This window comes from Corvus kubaryi, unplaced genomic scaffold, assembly GCF_017639235.1.
Source record: "Corvus kubaryi isolate FWS band 111438036 unplaced genomic scaffold, C.kubaryi_AGA036_p1.0 37385, whole genome shotgun sequence".
Classification (NCBI taxonomy): Eukaryota; Metazoa; Chordata; class Aves; order Passeriformes; family Corvidae; genus Corvus; species Corvus kubaryi.
Genome location: NW_024581127.1, coordinates 11931545 through 11945911, shown reverse-complemented (window position 1 = coordinate 11945911; position 14367 = coordinate 11931545). Strand labels below are relative to the sequence as shown.

Here is a 14367-nt window from a genome sequence, read left to right as displayed (position 1 = left end):
ACACACGCACATAATGATGATGCTATATGAAGAACATGCAAATGAAAATATGTATCTGGCCAAAGTTTATTATTAATCTAGGCATGCTTGTTTAAAAATAAGACAAGCATATCCAGCCCATATTACTTTAGCGTTAAATGTTGACTTCTGCCATATCTGTTAGTGCTGCAGTCTCAGAAATTTTAAGTTAAGTCTCAGAAGAGACGAGATGCTTTAAAAACTGTTTTGTTGCAGTGGTGGAATCGAAGTATTTTCATCAAATGGTTTGGTAGTTGTTAACATGGGAGCAAAAAAACAAATAGCAGACTTCAAAATTCACGTAGCATTACAGCCATTCAATCAAGAAAGCATCTTTACAGGAACTTCAGCAGAGTTAGTCTGATGGACACCTGTGATGTGCTGTTGTTGGGAGCCCTGTGGCAGGGTACTGAAGTGACTGTGTCCTCTTGCTGCAGACGCCTAAAATGAAATGATGGTGAATGGACTTAGAGGCTATAAGAGAGAGGGAGAACCTGCCTACCCTGTGCCTGTCAAAGGGTTTCTGTCATCCCCTCTCTGCCCCGGTGTAACAGCTACCAAACCATTGTGATTTGTGTTACTTAATTATACTATTAAAATGAATTTATACCAACTGTAGGTTATATTAATAAGTGCAGTTGTGAACTGTTGACAGTCAGGCAGTGGTGTGTATTCTTGGGTAGACTGGGTACATCGAGGAGGTGGGCACAGCAGGGATTGGGGACTGCCAGGAAGTAAAACTGCCACTGTTGGTGTCCAAGACCCTGGAGGCCTCTCATCTCTGAATGCTTTTTCTTTAAGTTTTATTTCCTAGCACAAGTTGGGGTTTTTGGTTTTGGTTATGGGTTTTTTTTAAATACATGTTGCAGTTTGAGGTATCAGTCCATATTTTACATGATGCATTTACTACTACTGTAGTAGCCTAAATGTCACCACCAGTGAAAACTGTCAGGAGTTATCTTGGTCCTGCCTTGATCTGAATAGTCGGTAGAATACAGTTGGCGGTTTAGACACTTGATGTAGCTGGATAGCTGCCCTGCGCAGTGGTCCTTTGTTTCCGGCTAACCCCCGGGAGCTGTGTGGGTGGAGGGCATTCACAGGGACTTTCAGCAGTTAGAAGGAAGCCCCAGGTAAACTTGGTTTTGAACTGATGACTCTCCAGCTTTTATAAAGGGAGATTCTTTGCTGTAGGACTCCAGTTGTGATTCTCGGAACTTGAGTGTGACAATGTGCTTGCTCTAAGCATTGTATTTCTGAAGAACCACATATTAAAGGGAAAATTTAACTGGGGAAGTGCTTAGGTGATGAAGGGATTTCTGGCAGTAACTAGGAAGTACAATAATGGTTGATTTCATTTGAGGCTGATCCTGATATTTGTAGTCTTTACATCCTATTAATTCCTTGAAAGATAAGCTGATACAAGAATGATTTGCCAGGGCCAACGGCTCTTCTAAAAATCTTGGCTCGGGTTATATCCCCCTTCTCTACACATACAAGATAAAAGCACCGTGAATATGAGGTTAACTGAATTCAAATAGAAGACTCTCTAGAGTTATTGCATTCCTTAGAAAATAAATACATTTCTCATATGGTTGAGATTGATCAAAAAAGTAATCTGTATGCCAGTGATTACATTCCCATCTGTGATTAAGGTTTTCTGTCTGCATCTGGTTTTCACATTATATTTCTGTAACAAGAATCCTTTATATGGCAGAGTTCACTCTCTGTATTTTCTATTAGCAGCAGCTTGAACTACTGCACAGATCGCAGATTTACACATGTGGTTTTCATTACTTCATACCATTGAGAAAAAGTAATATTTGTTTGGGAAAGTATGTTTTTCAAAATTTCCATGGTAATACAACATGTTGATCCTTTTTTATAACACTCATGTAAGACTACAAATTGTTTGAGGCATTCTGCTTTCAGTGAAGTTCAGACATAGACAGTTTTTCATGTATTTGAACAACAGCAGCAGTTTACAATTCAGGAAGCAAAAATACATTTAAAGAAGGAGATTAGTGTAGAATGGGTATAGCAAAATGCATCCATCACTTTGGAAAAATGTGGCATATAGAAAAAATGAACATGGGCCTGAAACAAAGGAAGAGTAGCAAATTGAAGTGATGTCTTCATTGTAAAGTGGATGACAGTTTTTTTTTTTTTTAAATAAGAACTTTTTTACAGTAAGATGCTTAAAATCTTTTACCAGTCATGAAAAAGGAGTATGCTATTCTGCAGACAAAAATATTGAATTTTTATGTTACATAGTTTAACATATTTGACCATAATTGCTTCTAGTGGCCAAATTAGAAAAGGTTAGCAAAACATGAATACATCTTTACAGATGTCTGCTGTGTAACTCTGAATCCAAGATACGATGTTAATTTAATATTCCACTATAAGACAGTATTTAAACCAGATTGTGCTATCATCACTTGGTACAAATGTTTAAATGATCTCAGTGAAATTAATAGGGCCATTTGGTCAGTGGAGGATTTTTCAGTTTTGGTAGGGGCATGGGTTTATGACCATAAAAATCAGATCAAACAATAACAACAATTCAGAGAATGCTGTATGCATTTATGGAAATTTAAAGTGTTACACAAAAGTCTGGGCAATTGAAAAGTACACAATTCATGCTAGGGCACAACTGAAAAGTAAATTTATTGCCTATGTAAGAATATTATGACAACTAGAGAATTGCATACAAAATAAAAATAATTTTGTAAAAGTAGTTATTGTACCCAAGTTGTGGAGTCCTAACCACATTTTGGAGATTATTTTCCAAATGCCAGAGGCAATTGTGTCACTTTGAGAGCTCTACAGTTGCCAAATTCTGGGTAGAGTCCTGCAGTCCTTACCACTTGTTTTCACTGAAATCAGTGGAATTTTGGCTTCTCTCAGGACTGTGGGGAAATGTCCGACCACGAACACTGGAAATAAAGAAAGGACTTTGGTGAACTCCTTTGTTCTGTAACCTTAACTTGGGAAGGTTTGTTTTGATTTGAGAAGGGTGCTTGTTTGTGGGAAAGACTGCAATTTCTAGCACAAACACAAATGTGATCTTTTGCAAATGCCCTTGGGCGATGCATTTTTTTGCAGAAAGATCCTACTCCAGGGGAGGGTTGGGGGTGGATTCTGGGTTAGATGCATGAGCTGCGGCCGGATCCTTGTGCATGCTTAACTTTATGTCTCGAAATACTTGAGTAGTGGTTGCAGATTGAAGCATGTACATAACTGTGTGTGCTTGGCTCTGAAAAAAACTTTCTGTCTTGACATAATTATGAACCCCTGAAAAGCATATTAATGCCTTGGAAAAACTGACAACACTGTAATGCAGCCTTATACAAATGGCAGAGTATTTGTGTAACCCAAATAAACAGGTTTTGTAGGTGTTGGAGTGGGAGGGAAATTGCCTTTTGAAAAGTGGGAAGATAATTTGTAAATATATCAGTAGCTTTTTGATCTGCCTTTCTTTGTTTAAATGTGTTTGCTGTTATGACTTACAAATCCAAATTAGTATAGCAATGTGTAAATTGGAAGATCTCTATTTTTAGTAAACATTTTGATTTAATAAATGATTCTCAAGAGCTTCTGTTGAACCAGGTAAAGTATGTAATATTTTATATTATATGAATGTATTTAAACCTAAGCATTTTTACAGAATTACTAATAGGTAGAATATAGGCTGCCCTTAATTTGTTGCCTTCTATATGTCAGCTGTTTTAACTGAGCAAGTTATGAAACAACTTTTGTTGAAGAATTAAATTAATACAGTTTTAAAGTACTACCTTATATTAGCTAAGAAAATGTGGTTACTTGGTTTAGAATAATGTTTCTTGTCTTCCCTTTTAATTTAAAAGACAACTATTATCATGCAAATGAAGGGGTGTGGTGCTTCAAACTGGCTGTGATATATGCTTTTTTTTTTTTTTCTTTTCTTTTTTTTTTCATTTGTTGTTGTCAATAGAAAAGATTGATCTCTGGGCTGGTGAACATAATATCTGTCCCAGTCAGAAAAGGAAAGAGGAAATTAGCAGAGCGATTGGTGGAGAATGATATCTGTCAAAAGAAACACTTGGAGAGCACTGAGTTTAGTGATAGGTGACTGCCGGAAAAAAGGGAACTTTGAATTTTGTCAAGGTAAGGAACAGAAAAATATTTGATTTTATAACGTGAATACCTTTTAGAAGTTATTCTTGTGTATATAATGACTGTACCTTGCCTTGTGAACTGTAATTAAAAAAAAAAATCTTTCCCTTTAGCCTCCAAAGAGTCTGCCTAAATCAATGAAGGTGCTGTCTTCATTTAATACCAATAAGAAAGAGTACTGCAATGCTAATAAAATCCATCACCCACGACTTTTAAAAAATTTTAAATACATATATGTGAAATTTTTAACTTTGGGGTTCTTTTTGTGTTTTTAATGACATAATTGCTCTTTATGTGTCGTGTAAATATTCCTTTGCTGGGTTGTGGAAATTATGAAGTTCAGTTTTCTGAACTGTGAATTGGAATAGTATTTGCAACCAGGTTAAGAGACAGTTGTAATCACATTGGCAAAATGGTTGGTTGTAATTCAGTGGAACCCTCTGATAAACTCATTGCATTGTGAATCTGTGGTAAATTTGATTGAGATAATAATAAGAATAGATATTTCTGCTGCTTGTGTGCAAAGATTTTTACTGTACTAGAAAAGTAAATCTGCTATTGCAGGACAAAATTTCTAGATAACCTATGACAGTCATTCCTGTCTTTACTGTAACTACATTTTTTATTCTAAAATGGTGTGTGTCTGCATGGCAAGAAACTGCTAAACTGATTTTAAATGCTTTCCAACACTTGGATAACTTTCTTTTTCAGTGTTGGACCATGTCGCCTGACATAACTTTGATAGAGTATGGTACCAAAATAAGATGAATAGCGTCTGAGTACTCTTGGCTTTGCCCTGGATAGTTTTAAAGGTAGCTCAGCCTTGATCATATTACTTGTTTTCCCACCTGAGACACCATGGTCCATGCTGCTCTGCCTGTGGGGTGTGGAGAGATGGAGAACAGCTGAGAGTGCCAGTGGGAGCCTTGGCACATCGCCTTATGGCAAGGGCCAGGCCTGAGGTTTTGTGTACCAGTGTGAACATACTCTTGAAAATTAAATCCTAATAAAAATGAATTTGCATTCTAACTTGAGTTCCTAGCTCATTTTAAAACAAGTAAATGCTTTTGTGGGACCTTCGTGTACTCGGGCAGCATTGGAAGGGAATGAATATTCTTAGCAGGGTTTCTTCTTGTGTTTGTATTTTGCTAATTCAGCAGTGTATAGCTTCTGACTAATTTCTCCTTTTATCTACAGCCTTATTTTTCAAAGTGTAAATGTACCCTGTACAGGTGGTTGTTGGTTGGTTTCTTTTGCCATATGGATCTTCATAAAGGATTTAAAAAATAAATGAATGTAAAAGTAAAGATGTCATGCCTGAAGCATGCAGTGCTGGCATACTAATAGGAAGTTTATTGTGGTTTATTGCTGTCAGAGCATGTGCAAGATAATGGAAATTTCCTACAACTTGGGGGAAAGGCTTATTTTCTAATAACATTCATTTAAAGCAAGGGAATGAATACAACTAAAATTCATTTCATCTCTATAAAGTCCGAGGAATCTGCTGAAATATTCACAAAAGGAAGGGAACAGCACGTTATCGCTGTTGTTAACTGTGCGCAGGTCATGCTCTCTGTATCACCTGGGTGCAGACACACCCCTGTCGTGGTGAAGTTGCTGTATACTGTGTGATTCTATTCCCTGTGCAGTACCATCAGCTGTAACCTTATACCTAAATAAACCCATCTCTCTATGACACATCTTACAGAGTTAATGATATTGTATAGTTTTCACCTTGGTAATGAAGAATTCAAAACTGCTCTGTAGCTCTTAGAGATCAGTGCTGGTTAACAGTTCTTAGATCTTTGGCCATTCCCATTTTGACATTTACTTGAATTGAGGTGACTGGGTAAGATACCTGCATCTGGATGTATTTGTTTGTCACATGCTCCAAAATTTTAGTCTTAAATGGCCAAAAAGCTCCAAATATTCAATTTTTTTTTATTTTTAAATTTCAGTGAGTAATTAGAGATGAAACCAATGCTGTTTGAGCTTAACTTAATCTGGACTTTGCTGTGGCTAAGAAGATTTGGCTTGCTATTTGAAACCTAAATGGAATAAAATGCAAAAAAAAGGTGTTTTGAGTCTCTTGCCCCCTTGAAGCAATGGCCTCTTGTAGCAATGACTACCTCTGCCGATGTGACCCCTTTCAAGCATCCTCATCTTTATTTTGCTATTGCAAAGTCATCTTCTCTTGGTTTTCTTTTTTATCTTCAAAACAATTGTTAGCTTCCCATGTATCTTAAGGAGTAGAGTGAAAATAATAAAGTCCCCTTCTAACATACCATAGATGCAAAGGAGTACAAGTGTATTATAGACAGTGAATTGTCCTTCCAATCAGAATTTCATCTGTTCATGTGGCACACACCTGTGGCTTGCTGGCATTCCTCTTGATTGGAGTGTGAGAGAGCTTAGTGAAAAACAAAGCTGGGATGACAAGGAGAGACTCCATGGCAAACATGGGTTACTTAACATGTTGTAAGAAAGTGAAATTCAAAATACTGGTTTGGAGACAGCTCCCTGGTATGTGGGAGCATGTATGGGTGACTCTACAAAGGGAACTGGTGCCCTGCTCGCTGCTACCTTGAAAATAAGGCATTTTTCTCTCTAGGTCAGGTTGATTTGGGCCAGTTGAGAGTAGTGGCCGATTTCTCCAGCTTGCTTTCTGAGCCAGTAAGAGTATCCTGGGCAGCAATCCAGCTTTTGAAGTTCAAAGAAAATAACTCATAATCTATATAAAATGCTAGCGGATGGGGAAGGGAGGAAATTTACAGAGAATAAGTCAGTTTGAGAAAAACTGTTAAAAGTAGAATGTGAGGGGAGTGTGTGTGTGTGACATTAGTATTTATTTTAATTTGAAAATGTGATCTTTGAAACATTTGAGGTGAGCAGAGGATAAACTCTTACAATATGATATATTTATTAGTAAACTGAAACCAAACACTCCAAGTTCCTTTTCCAAAGTGGTTTCTTTTTCCCTGAATTTGCAGAGTTTGGGTTCCTTTTACGTGTAAATATATCATATTGTAAGAGTTTATCCTCTGCTCACCTCAAATGTTTCAAAGATCACATTTTCAAATTAAAATAAATACTAATGTCACACACACACACTCCCCTGAATGTAATGTGTCTCTGATAACATTAATGGGCTTTGCCCCACATGGAGCAGCAAGTGTATTGTACCACTGCTCACTGATCCCAGGTCAGTGTGATGCGTGAAATCAATTTATTTGAATCTCTTTGCCTGTATAGGAATTTGGCAGCGTGCCAGTTGTTTTCATTTAATGTTCTTTGTGTTGAACACAGACAAGCAGTCATGCTTTTGTACTCCTTTTTCTTCTGGGCTCTTCTCTTTTCAGCCAATATTCTATTCTGTGGATTTTTCAGAAAGAAGTAGGAATGTGTTACCTTTTTTAAAAATAATTTTTGTTTAAATAGCCTTTAAAGAGTGTAGAAACTAGGTCAGTCACAGAGCAGTCCTGTGTAGGGTTTTCTACCAAGTATAGGTAGTAACACCTGCCCTTTCTGATTTCTGAAATTTGGGGAAAAAGAGAGAGAAAACACTGGTCTATTTTTCTAATGCCTAGGTCTATGATTTGTGTCCTCTTGTAAGACAAAGACTCTTCAATAATGCTTAAATCAGAACAATTTTATTTCTAAATAAGTGAATGTCTGTCTGTTGGCTGGACAAATTGGCAATATGTTTCAGGATCTTTTTGATTTTGAGTAATGACCTTAAACTAGACATTAATTTGGGAATCCCTTGCCTCCTCTTTCTGTCTGTTCATCCCCTCCCCCCAATAAATTTAATATTCTGAATGGCTGGCTGAAGAACAGCTACACCCAAGCACCCATTTCTTTCATTTTTTCCTTCTTTTTATGAGAAAGCAGCAAGGTGTGTTGAACAGAGCAGATAATTTAGCCCTTCATAAACTGGGGGTGGGAGGGAATAGCAGCAGATATTTCCAGAAGGATTTGTTTTAGAGCCTGGCGTCGGGAGAGGCAAGAGCAGCAGTAGAAGGCTCTGCTGATGCTTGGGGCGGCTGGTGCGGAAGTTGATGTGCAGAACCGCGGAGCCGCGGCACAGGGGTCAGACTCGTACACATCAGCCCCGTTTCCTTGTTTAATTACCTGAAGAGCAAAACATCCAGGCTGGGAGTGTGTGAAAACCCAGTATCTCGAACAGCAGTTTGCTGCTCTGACATCCTGCGAGGCCAGCCCCGTCTGTCCGCAAACGTCAGGGCTGGTTCCTGACAGGGGGCTATCTCTGCCGGGCCTCGGTTCCTTCCATTCAGGAGGCATTGTGTGGAAGAGGGTTTGGTCAGGAATTTGAGGTTCCTGCCGGTTCTTCCAGCCCGGACAACCCTGTGACAGATAGGCATGATTTTTTTCTTCTAAAGAATAATAATAATAAAGAAAAAAATTGGCTCTTTTTAGTCTTTCCTTCGTAATTCTGGCATTGGTGTAACACTGACTAAAACAAAACATTAACCCTTTTGCTTTTGAATTCGCGCCTTTTTTCTGTTATTTTGATTCTTTTTTCTCTTGCTTGACCTCTTATTTTCAGAAATCAAATCTTCTGAGGAGAAAATTATTTGAGGTGGATTTTGTTTTATGCAGCAGTTAAACTTTAGAAAGTGGTATATTTTTCATAGTTATCATTTATATAATCATCATGCTTGGCATATTAAGTTCGTCATTTTAAGCGTGCTTGGCAGCATTATTTTTCTTTCTCCCCTGGATTCAAACCAAGCTAGTGTTTGTTTCTGGCGCATTAAAACAGTAGTGGCAGCTATCAATGCTTCCATTCTCATTATTCATGTGATTTTCTTAGGTGTCCAGTTTGGTGTTCAATTTTAAAGTGTTGGGATAAGGGTCAGTTTTAGTCCTTGCTCCTCGTAGCTGCTGTTCGTTGAGGTCACAGGCAGAGTTCAGGTTTGGGTTCATAGATGGGAAGTGTTCATTGGGATGTAAAGCTCATGCTTGCAGCTGAAAGATACTGTATGTTTACATAGGCAAAGGCCTTGGATAGGTTGTTTTGGTTGGTTTTGTCTGGTTTTGTTTTGTTAGTTTGTTTTTGGTTTTGTTTTGCTTTGGTTTTTTTATGTCTATGTGTGAAGAATTAAAGTATGACTTCTTGTTTAAATGGTAAGTGAAGAACATTACAGTTATTTGTACAATTTCAATACTCGAGTTTATAACATAGTGGTGTTAATAGTTGTACTGGTAGAACTTAAGATTGCTGGCTACAAGTAGTAAAGGGAGGGAACATAATTAAAAAGGTCTTCCAGCAAAACTGAGTGTGTAGCATGTGACTATTGCCTTTTATTGTTGTGGGCAGAAGCTGGTCCAAGAAAGATATTTGTGGTTGCAGGAGTAGAGAAGGAGAGCTGAAAATTAACTAAGGTTTCGTTTCCTTTCATGCTGAAGGCTATTGGTCCAGTCTGTAGAGTTATGCCCCCAGGCTCAGCAAACATATTCATGTGCTAGGGATTTTGGGTACTTCATTGGTGAGATTGAAATCTTTTGAGCAATAACTTAGATTTTCCCTGCTACTATTTCATTGGGAATTTGTAATACAGATTTAAGGGCATACTTTTTTTCTTGCATGCAGACATTGCCAGGTGAGGATTCTGGGGACCCTCGAGTAAGAGAGGCAGCCTTCAGTGCATGTATGCAGTCACAGGAGTCAGCTACAGAGCAGGCAGACCAAAAGTCATTGTCATCCATTGTGCTACTAATCCCCCATCTGAAAAGGATTTTCAGGGGATGGTGCAACGAAAGAGCTGTTACAGCGTTATCAGATGATAATTGTGATCTAATGAACTCTTAAATATGTACAATAATCCTTCACCTTTAGAATCAGGTTGCTTTCTTCAGTACAGATTGCCTAGGTTACTCTGGTGTAAAGGTGCCTTTAAGTAAAAGTGGATTACTTAGACATGTAGTTTTAAATAGCTGTCCTGTCATACTGTAAAGAAGCCATAATTTAAATAAGCATTGCTTTTATCTGTAGGATGAAAAAAAAGATGGTTTATGCATTGTGGTCGGTCCCATGTCGTATAGGGTTTGTACATATAAAGGAAATTATGTAGCTCTATAAAAGCGCTGTCTGTTAGTTAAACCTTTACAAGTCATGTAAGTTGTGTCCCTCTTTTCCAGTGTTTTAATTGCCTTTGGTTTTTTTTGCAGAGTTCATAATCCAATGAACTGTCCATGACCTCTAGCCAACTATTGCCCACCTCAACCCACAGTCCATTAAATGAAAAGTTCTCCATGGATGTGTGGTGACAACAACCACCACATTGTCTTTCCACCTACCCATGGCGTGTCTAGAGCCTCTTTGAAAATGATAACAAATGATAGCCTTTACACCATGGTTGCCACTCAAAAATCCCTTGGTGATAATGGTTTTAAATCAGCATTCTGTTTAAAAAAATAGTTATCTTGGCCATCTCCACCAGCCTCTGCTGTGACAATCTTAAGGAAATTTCTTACAGGTAATAGTTCCCAAGATAGTTTGGGCTTTATTAAAACTGGCACCTTGCATTGTGCCCAAACATTTACTGCTGCTCTTTGCAGATACTCTCCTAGTGTAAAGTGGTGTAATTTGTTCTTGGTATGAAATTCCACTTTATAATCTACATTTTTCTGCTTCTCTTCTGAATGGCTACAACAAAGCACCGTGTGGAGTATTTAGATAAAGTGAAGTTATATTTAGAGGCCTGTGTTCCTCAAGGCTCCTCCCAGTTCCTATAGAAACAAAGATTTTGTATTTTAATTTTCCTCAGCTATGATGGGATTCATCTGGGTCAGACTAGAAGCACAGAGATTAGGTCAACACATTGTGCTCCAGGGAGCTTGATGTGCTCCTTCAATAGCACTTCAAGTGAATCCCATTCTTGCTTAGTTTTGTAGGGGAAACCTAGCTGGCACAGTGTTTTTCCCTCAGTGTTAGAGTGCTGGTTGTTGCTATTCAATTTATGTGCTAATTGTGGATAATATTTTATGGTAGTACTCACAGCTTGAAATTCTGGAACTTCTTTTAGCTGTCAAGGTTAGTGGAGGTGGGGGAGGATAAATGTCCAAGGCAGCTGGAGCAGAGACAAGTCATGTAGAGTTGGAGAAGAGAGATGTGTAGCAGAGTGAGAAGGTGGCTGGCCCCAGAGTCATGGATTTAGGAGTAGATGTGGTGGCAGAGAGAAGACAGAGGCCACTGTTTGGAAAAGTGAGAGAAAAATGTGATGGAAGGTGTAACTAAGGAAACAATGGAAAGAAAAAGATTTGACTAAAATCAGCCACCTTCCTTTTGTCCCTTACAAATGATAATGCTTTTCTATCATCAAGGGTTGAATGAGTCTATGTACTGATTCTGCTGTGTTTCCAGATGCTGAACTGCATTAGATCAGTTCATTTGGTAATACTGCTTGGCATTTTAGCAATTGCAGGGTCTGGCAGTGGGTTGTCCTATTATAACTGTGAGAAAACTCATCCATAAAAGAACCACTGTTCTGTTAGGACTTAGTTCTCTTCATGTAAAAATGTGGCCTCATGCCTTTGTTCCATTAGACCTCCTAATTCATCAGGGAAACTGAAAATACTTGATGATGAGGTGACTTTCTCACCTGGCTCTGGAAAGCAAATAATTTAAATGAGGAAATAATGCTTAGCTGTCCTAGACATGCTGAAATATTTATTTACAGTCCTCATTCACTTGCCCTCTTGAAATTACTCAGTAGTTGACAGATGTCATACTAAAATAAAGCATTAATAGTAAACACCAACATGCTGTACCATGGCACTGCTGTGATGTTACAGGCACTACTGTGTGTATAAAAACATAGCCAGACATGCAGAACAGCCGTGTTTCCAGCCCATTACAGTGGAGGCCAGTGCAAAGATTTTGCTACCTGATGTAAGAATAAGCTTTATTTTCTGAATACTTGTCAGTGTGTTCTACAAGCACAACCTTATATTGTTGGGAAAAATTATATACATATAGATAGATAGATAGATAATTTTATATATATATATATATAAAATTTTATATATATATATATAAAATACTGTTCTTGAATTTCCCTTGTATTTCTGATTACTATTGTGGTTTGCAAATTTGTATTGAGCTCATCAGGAACAATAGCTTTGTGTGAAGGCCCCTTTGAATGAAGCTTTTGTACCATTATAAATGTAGTAAATAAATACAAATTGATCAATATATGACAAAAGGGTGAAGAAGAGAGGTCAGTAGGTAAGAATATTTGCATATAAACCATTTTCCCCTTGTTGAAAATGGCAGTACGAGCATAAATAAATGTTTTGTATTGCTGTGTATTTGCTCCACCTGGTGGATTTTCCTGGAAGTGTTTTTAATCTTCCTAATAAGGGGAAGTTGGCCTTAATATAGAAGACATTTCCCAGAGTAAAAGCAACTTCCTTCTCTCTTTCTCTCTTTCTCTCTTTCTCTCTTTCTCTCTTTCTCTCTCTTTCTCTCTTTCTCTCTTTTTCTCTCTTTCTCTCTTTCTTTCTTTTCTCTTTCTCTCTCTCTCTTTCTCTCTTTCTCTCTCTTCTTCTCTCCTTCTCTCCTTTTCTCTTTCTTTCTCTCCTTCTCTCTTGTTCTCTCTTTCTCTCTCTTTCTTTTTTTTCTCTTTTCTCGTTTCTTTCTCTTAGTAATAGCATTGCAATAGGCAGATTTGGGGAAAGAAAATATAATTTGATATTTGTCTTGGCCACACTTTGTCAGCACAGAGATCTCTATGAAGCATAGCATTCCAAATCCATTAGTAATTACAGTTTATTCTGGGGCTTATTTTGAGTATTCTTGGACTCATCTAGAGATTAGTAATTGCTAAGTCCAAGTCTGTGGCTTGTAGACTTATATGTGATCAGTGAAAAGGAGGATTTGCTATGACTTGGCCCCCCCCTCCCCCCCCCAGTTCTGAGCCCCTCGATGAGAAGTAGCAGTGTTATCGAAAAAGAGAGGTACAATGCTTAAGTGTTAGTGCGGTACATCAGCATAAAATCTGTCTGTCATTAAGCTAGCTTTGCAAACATTGTTTTCTTTGGAATTCTTAAGGACTTGGTTATGCTTTGATCATCTCATTGTTCTCCTTAGGTTATTTTTTTCCTTTAGAGTGTAATGGCTCCCAACAGAAGGTGAAGTTTAGAAAATAGTGTCTCCATATGCAGGGGATTTGGAGACCTTTTTATTGTCTTTAAAAATGTCATTCATAGTCCTCATTAGCATTTATTGTTGCAAGCATACAAGCAGAAAATGTGAAATTGGTATGTCATGAATAGCTCCACAGAACTCTAGAGCCCTGAAATTTTGCCTGCAGTGTGGTGTGGGCCAGGCATTGAGAGAAAGCTGGCCAGATGGCTGCCAGCACAGAGCAGAGCTGCAGGTTTTTGTCTCTGGTGCTGAGAGGAGGGAAAGTTCACTGGAGCATACGCTATCACCCCGTGCATTTTAACAAAACTAACTCGCCATCAGTCAAAACGGGGAGGTGGTGACATTGAAACAAAAGTTTTCAATATAATGTAACAATCCTTGTCAAATGAATAAAATATGTTTAGCTAGTGTCACAAATATTGATATGTTGCAGAGAAAAATGCAAGGCTCAAATTTATGGCTAGTGGTAGATACGCTTTCACACAAATATGCTCCACATTATCTTTATTATGAAGGTCCTATACATTCAAAAGACATCGATTAGAGGTCAAAACTTGGGTTAATATACTACAGCAGGAGGAGTTTCCCTACCCATGTTAAATGAACAAACACCCTGAGCTTCAAGTCAAAAAGCAACTGATAGCTTGAAACCATTTTTTTCTTCCCTTCTTCTCCCCTCCCCTCCCCCCCTTCTCCTTCTTTTTGTATCTTAAAATATGGCCATAGTTCAGCAGGAGCAGATATTCTCTTCCAGGCTTCTCCAGGTCACACTAAATGTGTTCTCTCCCTGTTGGTGAGACAGCATCATTGGTGTTTTCTTTCGGAAATATTTTCAAATCAATATCAAATTTTCTAAAGTGCTTGAGTGGTGTCTATGCACAGATGGTGTGGTAATTTTCTTTGAAGTCAAATGATGATAGAAATTAGCAGTCAATTCTAATTTACGTTACCCACATTATGGAAAACATAGTTTTTAATAAAAATGTGAGGCAAAACTTGTTTAGCCTAGATCTAGTGAAAGA

At 37.9% G+C, this 14367-nt stretch overlaps 1 protein-coding gene across 6 annotated transcripts in view; it reads left to right on the top strand.

Moving 5' to 3' along the window:
* The window catches only part of RUNX1T1 (RUNX1 partner transcriptional co-repressor 1), a 114829-nt gene that overhangs the window by 16049 nt on the left and 84413 nt on the right, over positions 1-14367 (top strand). For 3 of the 6 annotated variants that reach the window (XM_042035870.1, XM_042035872.1, XM_042035873.1), the window contains exon 2: positions 3992-4164. The exons of the other annotated variants lie outside the window; for them this stretch is intronic. In XM_042035870.1, the coding sequence (XP_041891804.1) occupies positions 4077-4164 (88 nt within the window). In that variant the 5' untranslated portion in view covers positions 3992-4076. The remainder of the gene's footprint in view (positions 1-3991; positions 4165-14367) is intronic. 6 annotated transcript variants of the gene reach the window in all.